General features: G+C 39.0%; 2 protein-coding genes and 1 non-coding gene across 21 annotated transcripts in view; 2 read left to right on the top strand and 1 right to left on the bottom strand.

Annotated features, from left to right (window-relative positions):
• The window catches only part of TRAPPC11 (trafficking protein particle complex subunit 11), a 41,280-nt gene extending 33,830 nt beyond the window's left edge, over positions 1-7,450 (bottom strand). The window contains exons 1-7 of one of the 8 annotated variants that reach the window (XM_022570927.2): positions 7,249-7,450; positions 6,456-6,585; positions 5,985-6,026; positions 4,604-4,828; positions 2,592-2,761; positions 1,857-1,927; positions 933-1,047 (exon numbers count right to left, since the gene is read on the bottom strand). In XM_022570927.2, the coding sequence (XP_022426635.1) occupies positions 933-1,047; positions 1,857-1,927; positions 2,592-2,761; positions 4,604-4,807 (560 nt within the window). In that variant the 5' untranslated portion in view covers positions 4,808-4,828; positions 5,985-6,026; positions 6,456-6,585; positions 7,249-7,450. Of the gene's footprint in view, positions 1-932; positions 1,048-1,856; positions 1,928-2,591; positions 2,762-4,603; positions 4,829-5,984; positions 6,027-6,455; positions 7,224-7,248 lie in introns of those variants that run through there. The other 7 variants (XM_089903630.1, XM_089903632.1, XM_089903629.1 and 4 more) reach the window with 7 other exon arrangements.
• A 108-nt stretch (positions 7,451-7,558) lies between these two features.
• On the top strand, positions 7,559-22,259 carry RWDD4 (RWD domain containing 4). 12 transcript variants are annotated; one of them, XR_016391112.1, is made up of 8 exons: positions 7,561-7,888; positions 10,424-10,504; positions 14,574-14,683; positions 14,765-14,936; positions 16,277-16,394; positions 18,299-18,487; positions 21,550-21,625; positions 21,921-22,259. XR_016391112.1 is itself a non-coding variant. In XM_089903637.1 (8 exons), exons 1-7 carry the CDS (start codon positions 7,865-7,867, stop codon positions 21,580-21,582), a joined length of 588 nt encoding a protein of 195 aa, XP_089759763.1. In that variant the 5' UTR covers positions 7,564-7,864; the 3' UTR covers positions 21,583-21,625; positions 21,921-22,259. The 12 variants fall into 12 exon arrangements, 7 of the variants coding, with proteins under 7 accessions (XP_089759761.1, XP_089759763.1, XP_089759762.1 ...); XR_016391116.1 differs by having other exon boundaries at positions 7,563-7,888; positions 18,299-18,348; positions 18,485-21,139; positions 21,550-22,259; XM_089903637.1 differs by having other exon boundaries at positions 7,564-7,888; positions 18,299-18,348.
• LOC149744426 (U6 spliceosomal RNA) lies at positions 12,307-12,414 on the top strand. The gene has a single exon (XR_016391244.1). It is a non-coding gene; the product is annotated as a U6 spliceosomal RNA (small nuclear RNA).
• Positions 22,260-24,097: the final 1,838 nt, after the last annotated feature.

Raw genomic sequence — 24,097 nt, 5'->3', positions numbered from 1 at the left:
TTGAGAGTCCGCCTGCAGATGCAGGGGACACGGGTTCATGCCCCGGTCCGGGAAGATCCCACGTGCCGCGGAGCGGCTGGGCCCATGAGCCATGGCCGCTGAGCCTGCGCGTCCAGAGCCTGTGCTCCGCAACGGGAGAGGTCACAGCAGTGAGAGGCCCGCGTATCGCAAAAAAAAAAAAGACCAACGTTCAAACACTGAAGTTATTTTAAACCAAAGTGTTTTCAAGAATCATATTTATAAGACCTGAAAGTAAAATCCTGACAGAGATAATGTCTGCTTTACTTCATGATTAAGATAAAAAGTAAAGCAAAATATAAGCTAAATTTTTAGATAAAAAAATCTAAAAAGAAGACCCACCAAAAGCCATTTAAAATTTTACAATCTAAGAAATAACTGATAAAAATAACTTTCTTATAATTTGTAAAAATTAGGTAATCACTAATAATCTATTATTTTATAATTTTATAAGTATGAAAGAAACAAATATCTAATACTCAACTAGATTCAATTATCTTTTGTGACTCTGACATTTAGGGTTTAAAGATTAAGGAAAATAATGGGAAAAGGACCAAAAATGAGAACTGGCAAATGAGGTGAAAATAACATTTGTATAAATGAAATCCTGCTTCATTCTATAACTATGAGACTACAGAGGAACCAAGAAAATTTGCCCAGAGATGGATAAACAACTCAAAGTTCTGTTTGTGAAAATAAGTACATATCCGAAGTATCTTCCTAGGGCATGAAAGAAAGCTGAATTCAAAGTCAGATAAGGATTGAACTTCAAGGTTCTTCCTCCTCAGAATAAAACAGAGTTCTGAAGCTGCATTCAAAGGGTTTAAATACATCTAAGAAAAATATGTAAAAAAATGAAATAAAATGGAATAGTCAAAACTTAAAAGATTCAGTATATATTCTAGGTTATTTACCTTATAATATAGCCCACAAGGTGGTCTGTATGGGGCAGTACAAACAAAGACTTCCCCGAGAGTTCACACGCATTGCACAAGGCTGCAGCTCTTTCTGAAGCAACGACATCTTCTCCTGTTGACAATAAGTGCCATAAAGAGAGAAAATAATTAATGCATTTTTTCTAAATGGACATTTCCCCAAATCAGGACAATATAATTAAGAAAAAAAACCCAAACCACTTTTCACCACGTCTATAAGACCCCTGGAATCCTTGAGAGCTCTGTGGGGTGCTTAGAAGTTACACAGTACATATATGTTAGGAGAACACTGTGGAATTTTGTACTAGGCCAAGACAGGCCAAGTAATGCCAACAGATATATCGCATAACTGTTTCAAAACCGTAACTAAAAATGGAAGCAATAGTTCATGAAAGTTGTTTCCAAAACTATTTAAGATGCTTCAAGTTTCAAGATAGAAACAAAAGTATTTTGGCTTCTGAAGTCTGAGATGGTAGAAGAAATACGCATTTGAAACCAGGACATTTTCTTATAGGAAACTAGAAATCCTACAGCATTTTTCTTTGCTCTACTGCAAATTAAGAAAAAAATATTACGTAAGGAATACAATTTCAAATAGATCTCAGATAAGCAAAAAACCTTTTTTTTTAAAAATCAAGTGAATAACTCTTTTGTCAATTGACATGTGCCTCCCTGGAGGGAAGGGGAACTAGGCAGCAGGACTTGAGAAGATCTGCACTCTTTAATGTTTTTAATTTTTACAATAAGCATTTACTCATGCATTATTGGTACTTTTTAAAGTTAACACACCATATTTCCCATAACTGAATGCGTGAAAGATTTCAACATTAAAAACTAAGCCTCCTGGTAATAAGAATTGGGGGGATAAACCAATCAATTAGTTATTAATTAACCTTTTGCTACCTGGGGGCAAAGGGGTTTTCTTCTGAATCAGAACCACTGCAACTTTTGTGTTTCTCCCTTGTAAACTCTGCCTGCAGTGGAAAAATAACAATAAAATTAATTAAGTAATTAAACTGTTTTAACTTAAAAAATGTATTCAAGACTACATAAAATACAAGCTTGACAATTCAAAGAAAGACAAATTGCAACTTAAAAACCCCAAGATTGGGGGAACTCTTTTCCTACATACAAAGAAACACACATGCCACAATGATTTAAATTTTAAAAGTATAATCTCAGATCAAGCTTCTGTTCCTTACAAAAACCTGCTTTAAAGGCAAAAGTTTAAAATATACTTCAATGTAAAAGTTACACTGCAACTTATTTCTTTATAGTGATATATTAGAGTAGTCATCCAAAAGAATTACTTTGAAATAAATGGTGATAAAGCAAAAAGTGTTTTATGAGACTAAACAGCAAATCACTATATCTCCCCCCCCCCCAAAAAAAAATTATAAATGCAAGAAAAGCATTTGGAACTTCAGGTCAATTTGTCTTAGAAATTTCTTCACATTGCTTACCATTCCTTAAGTTAATATTAATGCTACCTGTTGGAAGTGAACAGGTTTCATTGGAGGCCAGTGATCCCCAAATGACTACTGCAGACTTAACGGCACTCAGCTGCCTTCGATAAATGTCAGTAAACTCCAGATGTGAGTTTGACCCAACACAGTCAACCTGACAAACGGGACATACCTAACTATTTCCACTCTGGTCGCGCACTCAGACTGCTTTTCTTTCCACTGGGGCTCATCCCAGTCTAGTTCGTAGAACACAACCACCAGGGCTGGCACCAGATTCAGATGTTTATTCATCCAGCCTGTCTTCAGGATCCCTTTGGGAATGTACCATTCATACGAAGTTCTCTGCAAACATTAGCCAAAGTTGAAAAGAGGTATTTTGACAACAAGAGCAGCAGAAATCACCTGTTATGGAGTGCAGGCACTTTCTCTGTATATATCTCATTCAGTATACACACGCCGCATTTCTAAGATGAGGACATTCAGGCTTAACAGAGATCAGGTAAGAGCTAGCAAGTACTGGAGGTAGCATCTCAACCCTAGAGCCAGTACCATTTCCATTTAAAGACTGACCAAAGCTAAAGCATTTCTAATGATGTCAAGGCTTTCAAATACCCTGGAAGTAAACAGGCCTTCTTCCCAATAAATTCTACTTATATTCCTCACCATCCCAGATTCCGTTCTTGTAGAAGCTGCTCAAATATTCTCTAAAACCCAATATGGCTTCATATGCTTCAAAGTCGTGTCACCAGGATGGCATTACACCTCACTTGTGGGTGAAAGAAAAAAATGAAGGACAATTCTTAAATACAGAAGCGTAAGGGCAGTCACTGGGGGTCAGCGCTAAGTGCCAGGTCATGGGGAGGGGATGCCCTGAAGAAGCCGGGTGAAATCTCAAACTACCCCCAAAGCACCCGCACTGGCCAGACTACTCCAGTTCACGCTGGTCCAACGGTTATTCCACGTGAGGAAAGAGAGGACAGGAAGGAAATCTGACACAAAACACCTTGGGAACTCAGGAAAGAACCAGGAGGAAAATGAGGATTCTGAAGAATGAATCCAGGAAGAAAGGGGTGAGTCCTGCTGGGTTGCTGGGCTTCCTTGACACAAACACCGCATTAAAAGAAGTGTGTAAGAGCCAGGGGTGCTATTGCTCCCACAGTTTCAGAGAAAGCTCATAGTTCCTGGCGCTGGATATATGAAACTGTGTCTGTGGTGTGTGAGTCTCAAACACATGCAAAAGGATCAGCAGGTGACCAAATCTACAGGGCCTACGCTCCCCCAACTTGAACTGAGGACAGACAGTATTGACATGCTTAATAAACACCCCAAGTGATGACATACTTGGTCCAAAGACCAGTCTGTCAGAAACATTGCTCTAGGGGGGGAAGAAAAAGTAGGCAGTTTATTTTAATCAATGTGTCTTATTAACTGACTTTCAGACCAACCTGAAAAGATTACAATAAATGACAAATCAGTCAATGTACACAACTTTCTTAAAAAGCAAATTGACATAATAAGCAATACACATGTATGAGTTGCTATTATTAATTCATACTATCATCATTCTAAGTATTTTTTTCTAAGTAAATCAGAGTCTCTACCATGATGTTCATTCTAAAAGTCAGTTTTGAACTTAATACCCCTCCTATTCCACACTGAATAAACTGTTTTAGTTTATGTAGAACTCATCAAGGACAGAGAGTATGTATTATTTAGATTTTTATCACCAGCCTGTTGCATAGTTCCAGGTACTCTAAACCAAAGCAAGTGCTCAAAATATGTCTGTGAAATCAAACCAAACTGCAGAGACTATGGATTTTATAATGATACTGGCAATGGTGAGACCTTCCTTTTAGAGAGGTCTTTGTTAAAATTATGGAGCCTTGGGGTCTCGTTTTAACAACAAATAAAAAATGGAAAACCTAGGCTCATAGGATAGAAAGCTTAATAATTATAAAGTAATTATTCTTCTGGAGTAAAAAAAAAAAGAGGGGATTATTAGATACATCTGTAGTATATTACATACAGGAAAACGTCTGGAGTTTTCTTCATGCACCACTGTAACCATACCCTTGATAAACTCAGGGGTTTTCCTGCACAGATATAGGAACAGAAAAGATACACACATGCAAAGAAAGAGACAGACGGAGAAGGAGAGTCCCCTTGCAATCATAATGTCATTACCTTGGGTCTACATTTGGGATACTCATGGTCACCTGGGAGCACCTTGAAAGAAATCGGTACCCGATCAGCCCTCCGATTGGCACAGAAAGCATCCCAGACAGCTCGATGGACAGCATTATAAACCACATCCAGGCCTGTGAGAGTAACAAAAGCCATAGGCCGACAACATAATTCCACAGGGAAGTCCCATTGTGTGGGGCTCATGTTCAAGGTGTCAGGAAAATTCTGAAATACAAATGTTAATACGTTAATAATTAATTTCTTAAAAGCCCACATCCACATCTAACATATGAACCTCCACCATTTGAAAAACATTACAAAAAGGCGAAAGTCTTTGAGTGTCTACAAACTGTCGAGCAAATCCAAAAGAAGAGAGCAAAAGGGCAAACTTTAATTCTTGAATTGGACCTATTAAAATTTAATAACTATTGGTATAATATTTTAAAAAATCTTTCATATACAAGGGTTGCAGTCAACTTTAAGACAAATCACTATTTCCAGTAACATCTCAAAACCACACAAAACTTTGGGATAAACAGACCAGGAAAGCAGGAGGGTGATCAAACTTCTGATTTCAGTTATAAAGAAAAACAACGATTGATTTACATATACAATAAAGTGCAACTATCTCTAATTTCTCTGTAATTGCTAACATCTAATTTCTGATTTCCTGAGATAGCATTAAAATAATATGCTAATTATCTAAGTAGCTATGTTTTCTCATTTCTCCGCAATTAATACAAATGTACTACTTAAAGGAAAATCTACAAGGGAAAAGCTAATAATGAATGGAAACCTCTAAGAGGACATGTTTCTACTGTGCCCTTTAGCTGAGAAGCGGTCTATATCAATCCAAGATGCACTACGTTTTGAAAAGCAATTATATAAAAGTGTTTATTGTGAACAAAATTATTATATTTTAAGAATAATTTCTGATTTTCAAAAACATGTATCACATGGTTGGTTTAAAAGGTGATCTCCACCAGTATATCATACAGGACTCAAACACAACTTCTGTGAGAAGTTAGGAGCACTTAGGCTACCACTTGATCAGCAAAACAGTATTTTTAACTGAAAAGTTAATTTAGTAAAGACTATTAGGCTTCTCACACTTAAGTACTGACGGAACAATGGGTACTAGATAATTGGTTTGGAAAGTCTATCAGAAACGACAAATGTCCACAATAGACAGAAGTTTTAGAAATGCTTAAACAGATATTCTGAGGACAGGATTAAGGTACGAGGGCAAAGGACTGCATGTTCAGAAACAGATTCTAGTTCTAGTGAATTTGGGGTGAAAATAAAAAAGAGATGGTCAAAACACAATTTAGGTACCACTGCTTGATCCCAAAGAGTCTAGATTAGAGCCCTAAATACTCACTTCCTTTAATAACCCCAGAGGCTCAAGAGAATTCGCTGTGTCCTTTGAATATGGAGTGGAAATAAGGGGAAACAGAAATTACGTTTAAATCACTTAAAATCACAATCCTGTCCAAGAGAAATATAATACAAACTACATAAATAATTTAAAATTTTCTAGTAGTCACATTAAAAAAGTAAAGAAAGGGATGAAATTCATTTTAATAATATTCTACTTAACCAATATGTCCAAAATATTATCAATTCAACATTACTATAAAAGTTATTAGTGAGATGTTTTACGTTTTCTAATACTATGTCTCCAAAGTCTGGTGTGTATTGTACACTCGGAGCGCATCTAGCCTATTTCAAACGCTCAATAGCTACCTATGGCGACTGGCTACTATATCAGACAGTGCAGCTCTAAATTACGGTAACTCTGTCCCAAAATAACTGTACGAAAACTGTATCAGAAAATCTTGCCACACTGTACCTTAAAAGCGTTGGCATTTGAAATGGTTGTGCCTATTCGGTGGCAAAAAATGGGAAGAATATCAGCAAAGGACAAGTGCAGAGGTTGTATGGATCTCGATGACAGCCTATAGGAGAAATTTCCAGATCTCCTGGAAAAAAACCAATGAAGCAACTAACCAAACCATGACCTGGAAGGAGGTGCAGAAGTAGGAAGCGAACACTCTGGATGGGAGATCGTGTAGTGCAACGGAAGTCGTCTGGAAGCTGGCGTGGTCATAAAATTATAAGGAAGACTCTTAGAAAGAATGACGGACTGCAAAGAAAGGTGACCTAATGAAAGTGGCAGGTTAAAAAAAATAATGCAGTCACTATTTTTTAATTAACGGAGGTTCGGGATGCAGGACACAAGGCCAGTAAGGATGGGATTCAAAGATGTCCAACTACAAAACAATCAAAAGAGGAAGGACAGTTTGGGGCCGGGATGGCGAAACAAAAGCTGATGCTGAGGATGCGAAGCAACTGCCCAACTTAGGAAAGGATACCGCCCCAGGGTCGCAGAATCCTGCTCCGGTAGCTCCAATGAAGAAACGCTGCAGCTCTAAAGGCAGACGCTATCTTCCTCCTCTCCTCCCCTACCCCCCTTAAACCTGGAAGCCCTAGAAATAGGTGTGTCTTTTCTTTAGAAGCTAAAAGAGAAATGCACTCGCTGATGCTGTACGAAATCACAGGCCCCCCAAACCAGCATCGTTAAGCGCTAGCAATCTCCCTCGGCGGTCTCGCCCGGCCCCACTGGTCTCCCGACCCGGACTCACCCAGGCCGCACGCCCCGAGCCCGCTGCAGCTGTGGCCGGTCGCCGCCAGCCGGGGGAGAACCAGGGGAAGCAGGCGGGGGGGGTGTGGGTGTCACAAAACGCCGGGGTCCGTCCCTACCACCACCGCCCCTGTTCCGGGGCCCACAAGCGAGACTTCCCAGGGCCCATCCGCGCAGGCACAGGAAGCACTTTCTGGGCTTGACCGACAGCGCCCTAGGCCAATCGCCGTCCCGGAACTCTACGCTGCTCCACGAAACGTAAGGAAGACGCTCCGCTTCCTAGAGGAGCAGGAGCTGGGGGCGGGGAGAGAAGGAGCCAATAGGAGAAGAGAGAAGGAGGGGGCGGGGTCTCTGCCGTTACCGCCTTTCTCCCTCTCCTGCGACTCGCTGGCTCCACTGTTGCGGAGGCCGCTGGCTCCTCGCTTGCAATCCTCCGCTGACGGCTTCGCGCTGCCCGGGGACCGGGAACCCGCGAGACTCTCGTCTGCGGTGCTAAGGGTGTGCCTCAGCAGCCCAAGGCGCAGAAGAGGGACGCCCCGGCCTTGGGGCCACTGCCCTCGCATTATTTTCGTTGTCGCGAACGCCGTCCGCCCAGGAGGCGCCCCGTGACCGGCGCGATGAGTGCCAACGAGGACCAGGAGGTGAGTCCGGTGGACGCTCCTTTCCCGCGCAGGCGGGGTGCCCCTCCCCGGCCCCGCACGTGCCCTCGCCTCTACGGCGGCAGCCTCAATGAGGTGCCCTATGTTTGCGGGTGTCCTGCGCGGAGAGGCCCAGCGCGCCTGCCTGGGTAGGGGACCACCTCTGCCCTTCCTCCCCCGCACTGCAGTTTTGAGTTTTGCAAACCCTAGGGTTCCCCCCAGGTCTCCTGATAACGAGGACGAGTGTCCTTGGCCCGCGACCCGGTGCACTTGGCTCGCCTTAAATCCCGTGTGTTGTGCAGCGCCTGTGTTCTGAGTTAGGCTCTTTGGGAATCTAATCACCTTTACATTTTAAAATCTGTTGGCTGGTAGAGAAAGTTAATTGAGTTAGTTAAATTTCTGGTGCAGGGAAATAATGACACTAGTGTCTTCTGGCCATATTGCGTGGTGGAAGGAATCATTTAATATATCCATCTGATAGTTGTCCAGTGGATACGAAGTCTGTTTTGACCATCCATGTACTACCGGAATTGTATGGTTTACACTCAGATATTTTCTCGTGAAATGCCGCTTTGACATTGAATCATATGATATTAGAGTTGTAAGTAGGTGTTCACTTTTCATTTAGAGTATACTGCTTGAAAGTTAGTACTTTTACATGACACATGTCATGGAATCGCGGTATTGGAAGTTACCTTTAAAGAAGACCCAAAGTTCAACAAGCTGTGATGTCTCTGAATCCTTCTAAAATATTCTTGTCAGTTGAGTTTCTAAGCTAAGGCGTGAACAGTTCTTACTGTGTAGCATGGAGCGTATAGTGTAAGGTTTCTCAAAGTTTGGCCCATGGACCACCGCCTAGAACTGTTTGGGTGGTTGTTAGAAAAACAGTTACCTGCACTCTAGCTCAGATTTACTGAATTGAAATTCCTGCTGTGAGAACCAGCCATCTCCATTTAACAGTAAAATAGCATCTTCTTCCACAGGACAGTTTTTCAGATGTTTGAAGACCATTTTCCTGCCCAGTTTTTCAGACCTCCTCCTCTCATGCCAACTGGTTCCTTTTAGCTCTTCTCCATTTGTTCATTCTTTTTAGTTCCTTCACTCTTCTGGAACTGTGTATCTGTGGACACATTATAAGTTTATTTATGTTCTTTTTTTAAAATTGGGGCATTCCAGTTTTCTACAGTTAGATTTACTGTCAACAAAAACCCTTAAAGTGCTTTATGCAGAGCAGTTTGTCTTTCGTCTTCTGCTCTGTATGTTTAGGTACCTAAGGACAAGTTCTTCTTACCCTGTAAAGTTTCATCTTGTTAGCTTTTTTTAAAGGGCTTTTAAAATTCTTCTGCTGCTGCCAGCGTGATTCACTATCCCATCAAATTGTCATCCACAAATTTGATAAGCCTGCCTCCAATTTTTGTTCCTGTCCAAGTCATTTAATTGAGATATAGGGAAGGATTAAGGACAGAAGGAGTAACACTACATTTTGAGTAATGTTGTTTTTCTAATCCCATCTCAGTTATTCCTTGATCCAGTTTGAATTCTTATATTTTTTTTTCTGTGAAGGTAGCAAGAGAAACCCATGGGGCCTTGCTGAAATCCAGGTAGACTGTTTTGTCTCTTTCCCTAATGTACCAATCCAGTCACCCTCCCTAAGAAGGGTTGTGAACATATACCTTGTTTTTCATATTCTTCCCAAGTCGTATGGCTACTCCTTAACTCTGCTGGGTCCTCACAAACTCTTTCTTTAGTGATCTGTCTTAAAATGTTGTCCGTGTAGGTCAAACTCACCATCCTGTAGTTTGTAGAATTCTCAACATGCATCTTTTTGAAAACTAAAATATCTGCGGAAGTGCAGTCTTTCTTTTCTTTACCTCTTCTGAGGTCTTTGTCAGTAATCACGACAGTGATTGGGTCTTCTCAGTTGTAAGCCTGCAGCATTCTAAGAAGTATTTCCAGCCAAGGATTGCTAGTTACATTTTCTCTTGCAGTCCTTTTTCCCATCTTGGATAGATACTTGTCAACCTCTTTCTAACTACCATTTTTTAAAAGTTCTTTTTATTGTCTGTAAGTGTTTTTTCAAGTTTTGTGTCCTTCTGTGGTAGGGATTACAAATATAAATAGTATGTGTAAATCATGGGGAATGACTTGTGTTTCATCTCGTCCGCAAGTTTAATGTTCTTTCTACCCCAGGCTAGCCTTTAGCAGAGTGAGAAAGCGCAGGCTCTGGAGTTGCTTTAAACTGAATCTTATTTTCCTCCCTAGTGGGAAGGAGAAAACAGTAAGATCTTTGATGTGAGATTGATGTGAGAATTAAGTGAGATAATCCACTGCAAAATGCTTAGCGGTGCCTGGCGCATAGTGTTAAAGAAAGGATTGGGGTTGTGATGTGTTAGTATAGCACCTGGTCATAAACGTCGAACGCCATGTAAGTCAGCCAAGTTTTACGCTGTTGAGTGGACTTGAACCAGAAACAAAAGATCCTCTATTTCTAATCCGTTTATATGACTAAACAACGCTCCTGTGATTCATTTCTTTCAGATGGAACTGGAGGCATTGCGTTCTATTTATGAAGGAGATGAAAGTTTCCGGGAATTAAGTCCGGTTTCATTTCAATATAGGGTAAGACCTGGCATGAATAGAAGCACTTACTACTTTGTGGGAAAAGACGAAAGTTGCTTTTTGAAATGCTGGGGTTTTTTGTTTGTTTTTTTTTAATTTAGTGGTTTATACTTATTATGTCTTTGGATTTGCTGAATCATTTAAATGAAAACTCATCACTATGACATGAGTTATTTTCAACTTTTGAAAACTTAATTCAGAACTTTTAAAAACTAAGATAAACGTTTTTATTGTAAGAGAATTTTAAAATGTTAGAAACAGAAGAAACATTAGAAATTATGTGGTTTTACCTTCTAATCTTAAAGATAACTTCTCAGTCCTAACTTCCCAAGCTCCCACAGCCAATATTGATAAATGTTAGGGTTAAAATCCAGGTCTCTAGTCCAAGTCTAGCATTCTTTTTACTACCCTATAATTTAGTCAAGAAAAGTTGATATTTTCTTAATTCTGTATTACCAATGTGCGTGAATATTTTATGAGTATGTGAAATGTCAATTTTTCTTTAAAATAAAGGTTGCTTATAACTCTTTTTCAACGTGGAACAGTACCAGTATTTTATTTTATAAATAAATAACATAAACCGTTTATCTGAATGATTTTAAGTAGTAGTGGGTGGTATGGAAAACTTTTTTTATAAAAGACTTATGCAAGATTTATGGTTGTTAACATTGTCACCATTTAAAATAAATTGTTTGATGGGCTTCCCTGGTGGCGCAGTGGTTGAGAGTCCGCCTGCCGATGCAGGGGACGCGGGTTCGTGCCTCAGTCCGGGAGGATCCCACATGCCGCGGAGTGGCTGGGCCCGTGAGCCATGGCCGCTGAGCCTGCACGTCCGGAGCCTGTGCTCCACAACGGGAGAGGCCACAACAGTGAGAGGCCCGCGAACCCAAAAAAAAAAAAAGGTTTCTCCATTCCTATAGAATGAGGACTAAACTCCTCAGCTTGACACCCAGTGCCTTCTGTTTGCTTTGGACTGTGTCTCCAGACTTTCCTGGCACTGGCATCTGTTAGACATGATACCTTGTTAAATGTTTCCCTGCACTGTCGTTACTACTCTGTCTTGGGACACGTTGTTTGCTCCTGCCCTCGCCTCTCCTCCATCATGCATCCTACTCTTCCGTTAATGCTTACCCCAAGCCTCCTCTGTGGCGTACGTGGGCCATGTCTCCTCTCTGTCCCCTGACTTCAAAGTAGGATCGACTAGTCCCCATTTCCTCATGCTATGTTCTGTCGCTTTGGAACTTTTCCTAGTGCTGCAGTTTAGTGAGTTGTCTGAAGGTCTGTCTCCCTTGAAGACAGTAGTGCTCTTGTCTCTTGGGTGACGCACAGTGTGAGGCGTGTGACAGTTTGTTTCTACTTATACTTTGAGTAAGGGTTTAGTGACTGCATAAAGCAAGTAACTTTTATTACTTTTTTTTTCCTACTGTACAGCAAAGTGGAGTCCCCTGTGCTATACAGCAGCTTCTTATTAATTATCTATTTTATACATGTTAGTGTGTATATGTCAATCCCAATCTCCCAATTCATCCCACCCACCACTTTTATTACTTTTTAATTATCTCTACTTAAAACACAAGCATAAACCGATGACGTCCATTATGCAGGTAATCAACTTATGTAAGTATAGCAACAGATCCCGAAGTTTATTTGACATAATTTCTAAGCCTCACCTTATATTGATGTGGGGTATGATTGAGGGTAAGGAGATGTGAATAAAAACATTAGTGGTCAGAAAATAAAAGTGAGTCAAGTAACAATTTAGGGTGAAAATTTTTTAAGTCTTGACTGAAGTTTAATATTAAGTATTTAAAAACCCACAAAGCAGCACATATACCAAAAATACTACAGAAGAGATTAGCATTGCCCTGTGCAAGAATGAGATGCCGATTCATGAATCATTCCATAGTTTTATTCGAAAATCATCATTCTGCAACAACCAATGTGATGATTGTGTCAGGCAAGGATCCTTAATGGATACTGAAACCTTTGGGTGAAAAGTTGTTGAGAAACAAGCTATGCACATGGTTTTGTAGTACCACCCACAGATTTCTTCGTAATTACAAAATGAAAAAGATACCTTTCCATTGAAGAGGTCTGGAGAATATCACCCTAACCAAGTGATCAAACTTGGTTATCACTACTAATGATTCTGGAAGATCTTACGTGCCTCATTATTTGGTGCTGGGGGAGTGCACCACATCGCCTCCCCAGTATCTTTATCAAAGCCATTTACCAAAGCCGTTTAGTCTGAATCTGAACAGAGGAAACAGTCAGTCCTGATCTGGGGACTTATACAAGAAAACTGGCCTAGGTTCTTTTTGTCATGAAAGACATTTAGGAGGTGGGGTGGGTACTGGGGACTGTTCTAAATTAAAACAGAATAAAGAGATCTGACAACCAGATGTAATCCACGATCCTCAACGGATTATGGATTTGGGGGTTGAGGGAGTGCTTTGTTAAAGGACACTTTAGATACAATTGGTGACTTTTAATATAAGTTATGAATTAGATAATATTTTTGTATCAATGTTGAATTTCTTGGGTGTGTTAATGGTTTTGTGGTTATAAAGGAGAAGGTCCTTATTCTTAGGATACTTTAGTTTAAGGACATTTCATGATGTCTGCAGTTTACTTTCAAATGGTTCAACAAATGCCAAAGGAAAAAAATCACATACATTGGGGAAAGGGAGTTGGTCCTATAGTGGAAGAAAGAGAAGGCAGGTGGAATAATAGGTATGTGGTGAATAAGATACGTGTCAGTGAATGTTCATTGTTCTAGGTTTTCTGTAAAAGCTTTCAAAATAAAAAGCTGGGGAGAGCAAAAGAAATAGAAAAGATATCAAATTCAGGTCAAATAGGTGATCAAAACATACAAACTTCCAACTATAAAGTAAATAAGTTGTGGGGATGTAATGTACAACATGGCAACTGCAGTTGATAATACCCTATTGTGTACTTTGAAAGTTGCTAAGAGAGTAGATCTTAAAAGTTCTCATCACAAGAAAAAGAAAATTGTAACCATGTGGGGTGATGGATGTTAACTAGATTCATTGTGGTGATAATTTTGCAATATATACAAATATTGAATCATGTTGTATACCTGAATAATATAATGTATGTCAATTATACCTCAATTAAAAAAATTTTTTTAAGTAAATTTACTTATTTATTTTTGGCTGCATTGGGTCTTTGTTGCTGCACACTGACTTTCTCTAGTTGCGGCGAGCGGGGGCTACTCTTCGTTGCAGTGCGTGGGCTTCTCACTGCGGTGGCTTCTCGTTGCGGAGCATGGGCTCTAGGTGTGTGGGCTCCAGTAGTTGTGGCTCACAGGCTCTAGAGCGCAGGCTCAGTAGTTGTGGCACATGGTCTTAGTTGCTCCGCGGAATGTGGGATCTTCCTGGACCAGGGCTGGAACCCGTGTCCCCTGCATTGGCAGGTGGATTCTTAACCACTGCACCACCGGGGAAGTCCCTAAAATTTTTTAAAACTTTTTCAGGAGTTTATGTCCAGCCTAAGGCACTCCTTTTCCTTATCTCTCTACCCTTTCCTTTTTTCTATAAATTTTACATTTCATTTTCTACTTTCTTGGGATCGTGCTAAATGCATATCAGTTTACCTGTTCTTAAAGCCTCTTATGATTTAGCAATTGGAAAACTTAAGACAAAAATGAGGTGTTTCAAGTTTGTGGATTTTCATTTTTGTCCATTCTCTTCTTGTTCCCATAGTTGATGTCTTATCTTTGTCCTCAGAAAGCTTTGATGAAACAAAAAAATACATGTGTCACACATAATCTCGGGGCTCGAAAAGATGGGAGGGCTGATGAGAGAGACAGGCCATGGACATCAGCTAAAGCTGTTTAAAACAGCCTAGGAGTGAGTTAAAAGACAGATTAATCAAAGACTGAGCCCTCACCCTCTGCTGGGTCTTAGCCCAAACCCTGAACTTTTCAAGATATGACATGACTGATCTGATCACGAGCATTGGAAAGAAGTCAGCATTTTAAAGATCATCATTTAATATTCTGCCCTTGTAGCACTTTCTACAAGCCTAAGATTTCCCTTTTCTTCAGATAGGTGAAAATGGTGATCCCAAAGCCTTCCTAATAGAGATTTCCTGGACAGAAACCTATCCCCAGACACCTCCAATCATATCTATGAACGCCTTTTTTAACAACACCATGTGAGTAGTGTTCCGTTTTCATGAGGTGTTTTCTGTTGGGGGGCGGGGGCAGGGTAACTGTCTCTCTTACTTTTCTCTTAGCGATGTATATCTTGTGCATTGCAGATCATCTGCTGTAAAGCAGAGCATATTAGCCAAGTTACAGGAAGCAGTGGAAGTCAATCTCGGGACGGCCATGACCTACACATTGTTTGAATATGCCAAGGACAGCAAAGAGCAGCTCATGGAGAATCACCATCCTGTCCATTCGGCTGTGAGCAGGGCATTCAGTTTCACCATACTTTGTTTGTTTTGGTTTCACTCTGCTAGTAATTCATTTTTGCTAGTTATTATTTTTTAAAAATTGGAGGGAGACTTTGTGTTAGATTTAAAATGATAGTCACATCTGAGTTAAATAAGAACAGTGAATTTTAGATTTCTTAGTGTCTGCTTATCGTTAAAAATGAAATTATATTCTCTAGATTTTACCCTTCACATAAGCCTAGAATACTTCATGGGTGTGCCAGAACTGAGCTGTGTAGAACCAAATACTTTTTCAAGTGTATTTAACATCTTCATAAAGCTCAGACAGAAGATTTCTTACCTAGTGCTGAAATACATATGAAATTACGTACTTTCTCCACGAGGCTTATTTAGTTGGAAGTAGTCCTGCCACAGTTCAATTGGAAAGTGTTGCAGCTTAAGGAGACTTCATTAAATAGGAAAAAATTATTTTATTTGTAGAATTATTTTAGGAAATAATCATCTTTTATAACCTTAAGCAGGTATGTGTTAGACCCCTTTGCACCAAGTCACGCACTCCAAGACTTTCAGTGGTCAGTATCAGTTGAGTTTTGTCTTGTAAACCAAAGGCCACGAGCAGTTCTGGCTTCCACGTTCCCCATGAACACAAGTGGACGCTGACAGGCAGCTGGAGAAGCAGTGGAGGGCGAGAGCTCCTGGACCGTGAGAGCTCCTGGACCGGGGGCCAGACCGCATGGCCCTGAGTATGCACTCCTTTGCTGTGTGATTTCGGGCAGTTTCTTAGTCTCTCGGTGCTCTGTTTTTTCATTTGTAAAATGGGGATTATAATAGTATCTACCTCATGAGATTGTACTAAGGATCAAATGAGTGATAGCTGTACAACATTTACGGCAGTGCTTGGCACGTAGTGAGCATTTTAAGTTTTGTCTATCTGACTACGTGACCCCAGATATTTAAAAAATTCCCTTCATTTCCTCTGGGAACCAGGAGGTTCTAAGTAGGCATATGTGATTTTTCTAAAGACATTTAACTTTCAAATACTAGCGCATTAACTGAATTGTAAAATTACCTTGGCACTTCAGAGCTTCGGCATAATCCTGGGATCAGATCTTGTTTCTCAGGGACCTGGTTATAACAGTATAACTAATTTTTTGGCCTTCAATGTGAACTTTCAGGAGAGTGAAACCAATAATGTGCTAAGGTTCCTGATCTAATAAATGAATACAATAATAAAGGATTCTTTTACTTCACAAACCTAAAAATTGTCAACTCATTTCAGGATATAGCCATATTTAGTGTAATTCAGTAAGTTTTAAGGCTTGAGTCTAAGAATTTGTTCTTTTTTTCTAGACGTCCATAAGCAATATCATCTCAGTTGAAACTCCTAACACAGCCCCATCAAGTAAGAAAAAAGACAAAAAAGAACAACTCTCAAAAGCCCAGAAACGTAAGCTGGCAGATAAAACAGGTTTGTGTTATTTTTTTTCTTTGATAACACACATAACTGGGTTGCTTTTTGGTATCATATGGATGCTTAATAAGTATATTTAGATTTAGAAGATTAGTTCTCTATACTCTTCATTCTTGGAACATTTGGATCAGAGACTGTTTTAGGTCACAGATGTATATTGAAAATATTTACTACTACTTTACCACAAGAGATAAACATTTGAGAAGAAGGTCAAGTGGCAAAGTAACTATAAATGAATCTGAAGATTGTAGACCATTAGAATAGTGTACAGATGTGTGTCCTACTGGTACCCTCTCTGACATGTTTGGAATTTTCCTGTTTGTTTACCTTTATGACAGATAAGTGTATTTTTGAAATTTTTTTGAAATATAGCTTTTATCTGAAATGAAGTCTGGTATACCATCAAATCTTAACACAATAAATAATTTAATGTTTTCGTCTGTAGTTGACTTACTTATACAACAAGATTTAAGAATATATATTTTGTCCTTTTTCTTTATTTAACCTAAAACTTTGCAAATTGACATCAATCTGTAAACTTTTTTCCAGTTAAGGAAAATGAGGACATTATCATGTGTGCGTATAGCTATTTCTATCCACATACACAAGTGTGTACGTATACTTATGTCTGTATGTGTGTGTTATTGCTGTATGGTTACAAGCTGCCCTTTATTAAAAGAAGTGACCCTTTTACTTTGGTGAAGAGGTTTAAAATAACACCCTTTCTTTTATAAAGTTATGGTAGTTTTTGGTTGTTTATGTTTTGTTCAATGTCATTTGTGGCAAAATAAAAAGAAAGCAACCGTGTTGGCCCTCAAAATACATTTTTTGAGATCGTATTGGTTTATGAGATAGAAAATCTGGGACTCCATTATACCTACTGTCAAAGCAGCATTAAAGTATAAACAACTGAAGCAGTAAATTGTTAGCCATTATAATCTGTTTTTTAGAATTTTGGTTCATCTCTTTCCAGAATGTTTTAGCATATATGTCAGTTAGTTTGTTACTGTTGCTTTCATACATAATGACGTACACTTGTTCCCTTCCATTACTATCTCCCTACCTCCCTCTCCTTGGTGATGCCCCCCTAAACTCCGTATCTTCCTATCAGTCTGGTGCAGGAGCTTGTGACTTGAAACTTGCATTCTAAATAAAAATTTAATGGGACAGTTGTGGCATTGTGGGTGAGTTTTGGTTACCAGAATTGGTGATCTGTCCCCGTTCCCCCTTATAACCAGTGAGATAAGATTCTTATTGGCATGAAGGAGAAAAGAGCCATTAGCATCTAAAATTGAGCTCCAGTGATACAGCTTTTCTCCTGTAAGAATCACAGGGTTAGTTTCTGTTTCTCTTACTATACAATTAATGTCCTTGATTTGAATGCAGATTTTGAAGGTTTCATAAAATGAGACATATATAGATACATGAAGCAAAGAGGAAATCAAGATATTTTAGATTGAAAATTTTTAGACTACATTTATTAAACTATTTTTCAAATTTGAATAAAAGAGTGAAATTACTTCATAAACTATAAATTCTTATAAAAGGGTTGAGCTTGCTTCTAAGCGCTCCCAACAGATTAAAGCCCTGATTAAAGAATGTCAGGTTAAATAATGGATATTTTATCAGAGCACAGCAGTTAATAAATAAGTTGGCCCGGCGTCCTCTTAGGTTTGCAGGCAGACGTGTTGAGAAGGCCTCTTGTCTTGAGCCTGCTTCCTGGTATGAACACTAACTCACAAAAGAGCAAACTGACCCAACTTCTCACTTCAGTAAGCAAGGACCTTTTATTATTTAAATTTTTAATAACATTTGTTATGTAGAGTAGTATATAAAATCTTATTTAAATTTAAATATTACTGATTGGTCTTAGATATATAGTTACTGTTTTCATCCTTTAGATCACAAAGGAGAACTTCCTCGAGGTTGGAACTGGGTTGATGTGGTGAAGGTATGTAATATTTATATTTCAGTCTTCAAAAAATTGTTACAGTTATTACCATCAAGTAATGAAATTTATATCTTCCATTTTCTCTCCTTCAACCTTTGGATTTTACTGGGATGTCTGTTTCCTTTTTCATGTTCAGCATGTAAGTATTTTTGAAATATCTTTCACATTTTTCTCTTCCCTACACCCTCAGTTTTAGGTTTTCTTTTTTTAATAATGGAAAAGTAGAAATGAGTTATAACTACAGTAAAGTGTGCCTGTTTATGTAAGTACATCTTAAGAATAGATGTACTAAAATATGACTAAATTATAGATAATATGGAATTTGAAACAAGCCATGAAAAGGAGTGCTTTGATTTCTTAGTAGAAGTTAAGTATTTTTTTTACGGCAGACCCTAAATGAAATTTCCCACCATTGTCAAGAAAGATTTTCTGGTTTTGTTGTTGAAAATTGTTTACTTTCCACTTGGAACTTTTTTTTTTTTTTTGGTCGCGGGCCTCTCACTGTTGTGGCCTCTCCCGCTGTGGGGCACAGGCTCCGGACGCGCAGGCTCAGCGGCCATGGCTTACGGGTCCAGTCGCTCCACGGCATGTGGGATCTTCCCGGACCAGGGCACAAACCCGCGTCCCTTTCATCAGCAGGCGGACTCTCAACCACTGCGCCACCAGGGAAGCCCCAAAGCAATGTATTCTTAAAGTTTATTTTGAAGCCAGCTGTTTGGGCCATAGGATGCCTTTTCTATAGAACCTATTTGAAGTAATTTTTGTGCTTCTAAAATCTAGTACAAAAATATTACCTGAGAGTAGGGAGACATGAGCCACAACTGGAATAAAGAAACACAGTACACGCAGACCTTGTTTTATTTCAGTTCACTTTATCTTGCTTCGTAGATACTGTTGTGTACAAATTGAAGGTTTGTGGCAATCCTACATTGTCAGACGATGGTTTGCATTTTTTAGCAATACAGTATTTTTTGATTAAGGTGTGTGCATCTTTTTTTAGACATCGTGCTATTGCACACTTAATAAACTACAGTATAGTGTAAACATTTATATGCACTGGGAAACCAAAAAATTCGTGTGTCTCGCTTTATTATGATGTTTGCTTTATTGCGGTCATCTGGAACCCAACCCGCAAAATTTTGAGGTCGGCCTTTACTACTTCTTGCCTTCCTGGGAAGAGGCTGACCCTATACAAGCGATCTGTGTGGGTGGAGCTCCTCTGGCGTTCTCTCATTTGACTTGGGCCCCTGCCACTGATCCTTCATAGATACTTAGCATTGTCCCAGGTGCACCTGTATTTATCTCACCAGCTAAGTCTGCTCTCCCCTTAAAATGCTGCCTGCTCCAGAAGGAGCTGTCTCCCAAATCAGAGTAAGGATCCATCTTTTTGGTGTGGCCCATCGCAGCCAAGCATGAAAAGGAGAAGAATATGCATCATCTCAAGTGATCATGCGCCTCTTTCCCGAGAGCCAGAAGTGTCGTTTTCAGTGTTTTTGGTTTTGTTTTTGATGTGGACTATTTTTTAAAATCTTACTGAATTTGTTACAATATTGCTTTTGTGTTTTGGTTTTTTGGCCGTGAGGCCTGTGGGATTTTAGTTCCCCAAGCAGGGATCGAGCCCACACCCCCTGCATTGTAAGGCAAAGTCTTAACCACTGCACTGCCAGGGAAGCCCCCAGTTTGTTTTTAAGAGAGACTTTCTTAATATAAATTAGAATTTTAAGCCAAAAAAGAAAGTAAAATTCAAATAATCCAGTAATCTTGGGAGATGGGAGAGAGATTTTTAAGAAGACACGGTTTGGACTCAGAATCCATTACTCTAAGCTAGTGGTTTCCACATGTGGTCTTTGGAGGCCCTCTTTGAGGGACTGTCAGGTTCAGACTATTTGCATCAAAATATGAGAGGCTGCATGAAGTGTGATGATGCCATCACTACGTTCTCTATTAGAGCACTAATGGAATGTGTGCTTTTATATTCTTGCGTTTTCCAGAATTTTCTAAGATAGTAAGTGGGTTTAGGATCTAAGTACGTTCATTTCTCTGTTCACTCCGTTTGTTCCTAGTACTTGGACTGTGTTTTTGTTGGCCATTTTCCATTATATCTGCCTTACTATAGAAGCAGATTTGTGAGCACCCAGCTATCTTCTGTTGAGCTCGATAATAAAGAGATTTGCAAAAATGTAAAACAACACTACTCGTCACTTTAAGTTTTGGTTTCTTGTTTTAGAAAATGCAGTTTTTCATTTTTAAAATGTGACTGGGTTATCATTATTGTTATTTTTATTTATTTATTTTTAAATTTATTTTATTTATTTACTTTTTTTTTTTTTTTGGCTGCGTTGGGTCTTCGTTGCTGCACATGGGCTTTCTCTAGCTGTGGCGAGTGGGGGCTATTCTTTGTTGTGGTGCGTGGGCTTCTCATTGCGGTGGCTTCTCTTGTTGAAGAGCATGGGCTCTAGGCATGTGGGTTTCAGTAGCTGTGGCACATGGGCTCAGTAGTTGTGGCGCATGGGCTTAGTTGCTCTGCGGCATGTGGGATCTTCCAGGACCAGGGCTCGAACCCATGTCCCCTGCATTGGCAGGTGGGTTCTTAACCACTGCACCACCAGGGAAGCCCCTGTTATTTTTATATGAATTAAACTTCTCATTTTTCAAATGCAGGTAGGTATAATGTACATTTTAAAAAACAAAAAATCTCTTTAGGATCCTCAATTTTTAAGAGTGGGAAGAGGTCCCGGAGCCAAAATGTTTGAGAAGCGCAGTTTGAGACTTGTGTCACGTTTCCAAAACTGTAAGAATTATGTAGTTAAGATGATAAGTCTTAAGTGTTTTATACATTGTTAAAATTTTAGAATTTATTGTTTGTAAAAAAACAAAAATAGAAGAATATCATTCATTTTATAAATGGTACCTTTTGTATACTCTTGGTTCCAATTTATTTCTTGGAAAGCTTCAAGGGATTTTTTTACCCCTCTTGTTCTGTTGAGGTTATGTTTTCAAAGAATCCTGTTTAAAGTAGCTGAGGCTAAAGTTGAAAAGTATTTCCATACGGTGGAAGCTGTAGATGGTGCAAGTTACTTGAACCTTGTTGCCTGTTGTTCTATTAACTGTAAATGTTGACTTGATATGATGTGGAAATAGTGAACTCAAATAATATGAAAGCTTAAGTTTGTTGAATATTTCTTTCATCTTTTTTTATAGTTAAGCAAAACTGGCTCTAAAGATGATGAATAGCACTTGGAATTTGAGACGAGGGAGGAACAGCATCCTTTAAAAAGTAAACTGGGTTCAAAATCTTTCATTACTCTTTTCTGGTATTGAGGTGGCTTTCTATAAAACAATTTTTTTTGTATGTTTCTTATGTAAAAACATGTTTTAAGCTGAAAGTTCATGACGAGATCTGGTTGTATTAAATTACTTTCACAAACTTGCCTTAATAAAAGGTGAAAATGTTACTGTTTAGTATACTTTATAAAGCCAATTGGCCTTTATAAATGGACAAATATGGAGAATTATAAATCATCAGTGTTAATTTATGTGATCTTATTCTGGTGGATGTGATTTTTTTTAAGGAGTATGAAGCGCTTTTCAAATTCTCATCCCAATGGAGCAGAAGACTGAGTGAACAGTGAGTTCACAGCGTGATCCATATTAATAGGCTTCTCGTCTTTATGTCTTCATCCCTTCTTTCTCTTAATTACTGAAGCATAAATTGCTTCAGAGAAATTTAAATACTAGTATTTGAACTTTATACATAATATTCTTTGTAGTTCCTTTTTATTTTTCAAGGGTGAACTGCTTTTTAATAAATGAATATCTGTTTATACTTTCCTCCTGGTTTGGGTTATGTTTGATCATGAGAGCTTTCAATGGTATGTGGAATAGGAGAAAGAAAGAAAAAAAAAAACAAATCTGCCAAATACATTAGAAAGCATTTGACTAGAAGTGCTGGTTCCTATTTAAAACCGTTCCCTTTGCTGCATATACCAAAATGGGGGTAAAAGATGCCTTAATATTTAATTTTTATATTGTTAGAGACAATGGTTTTCATAAATTCCTATTTATCTGTTGTTGTGTATTTTTAGTTGTTTGATAACTGAGTTCTTCTAAGTGGTTTCACATAAAACCACATTTCAAGCATTGTTTCTTTTCAAGTATCCAAATGTATGTCTGAGCCCACTCATCTTTGTAAAAATAGACATAGAAGTCTTTCAGATGCTGTTTTAGCAGGAAGTTACTGATGTGTATGTGCGATTTACAGTGACTCTGTATGTACTCCCCAGCTTGAAAAGCACTTAGAACTACTGCTGTGGTTTCTGGAAGAGTCAGTTGTTGGTTCCTCAATTACACCTGTGCAGCTCGGGTCTGGGTTTTTAAAGAATAGTTAACTTTTAAAGAAATTTCTTTATCAAAAGAGCAGTTTGAGTTATATCCATGGTTTTTGCTGGGTTAACATTGGCTTCAGTTAAATCGTTTCAATTATAAAGTAAGTATAACTATGGTGAAGAAGCTTGTCTCATTTTTAAATGCTGAGTCACATTTTATTTCTTGAATTAATACGATAGAAACGTCGAAATTCAGGGCCACTTGAATATGCCAGCGTTCTTGTTTTGGGGTTGTGTGTATAGTTTTTGTTGTGCTGATTTGTTTGCTTGTTTTTTAAAGAAACAAACTGCTATGTCTGCTAGTGGAAGAAAATGCTTTGTTTTGCTCTGAAGATTCTGAAATTATTCAGGCATATTGTGGTTCATAGATTACAAAGAATAATGCTAGTTAAATGCCAATGAACTATTTTTACTCTTTTATACGAAATGTACAAATTTCGGGGGGGGGGTGATGGTGGCAGCGGTGCCTCTTACTACCTTATGTAAAACACTTGAACATTCTCATCAATATTGCCATCATCTGTTTAATACTCCCAGTATATTTTCTCAACGTCTGTTTACCTAAAGTTGTATGGAATGACATAATAAGCAATAAAATCTGAATTACACTCAGTGATGTTTCTACATGTTTTATTTCACATCACTTGGAGAGAGAACTGTTGCTTCTGTAACTGCACAGACTTATGGTACAAGATGTACCATCCAGCTAGAAACTGTTCCAAATGTTGGACTAAAAAAGGTTTTTTAAATGAACTGATGAGGGTAAGATATACCCAGAGTCTACAAAATTAAATGAAAGTTGGAGGTTAAGGACAGCTTCAGTTTTCACAGCCTCAGGGGGCCCAGAGACAGGAGATGAAGTCCAGGGTCACCCCAGGGTAGGGAGACATAACACACGCACACATGCACAGCATGCGTGAGGCTGAGACCTGTCCCCCGTGGGGGCCCTGAGGAAGAGTTCTGGTCTTGAACTTTGGTTCTGGGTATAGCAGAAAATGTCAGTATACATACATGTACTCTCCTGCACCCATAACAATTCATCTCATACTTGGGTTTCAGCCCAAATTCCTCCCCCATGTGGGCAATCTCAAAAAAACCCTCAAGCCAGGATGGTACCAGGCGGGTAGAACCTCTGGACAAGTGGTAGAAATGACCACAAATCCACTCTGAAATGTTGAGCCCACCTTCAATCCAGACCTCCAAAGAAGCCCCATGGAGTGAAAACAGAACAGGAGGTGTTATCTGGTAGGAATTACCTGGTAATCTATGATTCTGAATTTCAGTGTTTTTGATTATTTGACAAAATCAGGAAGTGATGTATGGTCTAAAGTGTTTTTCAAACTGCAGTTTGTGATCCATTAGTG

This window comes from Delphinapterus leucas, chromosome 21 (assembly GCF_059928025.1).
Source record: "Delphinapterus leucas isolate spDelLeu-1000000601 "Yukka" chromosome 21, BTC_Dleu_Yukka2, whole genome shotgun sequence".
NCBI lineage: Eukaryota > Metazoa > Chordata > Mammalia > Artiodactyla > Monodontidae > Delphinapterus > Delphinapterus leucas.
The sequence above is the reverse complement of the archived record's forward strand: the minus strand, read 5'-3'. Positions and strand labels throughout refer to the sequence as shown.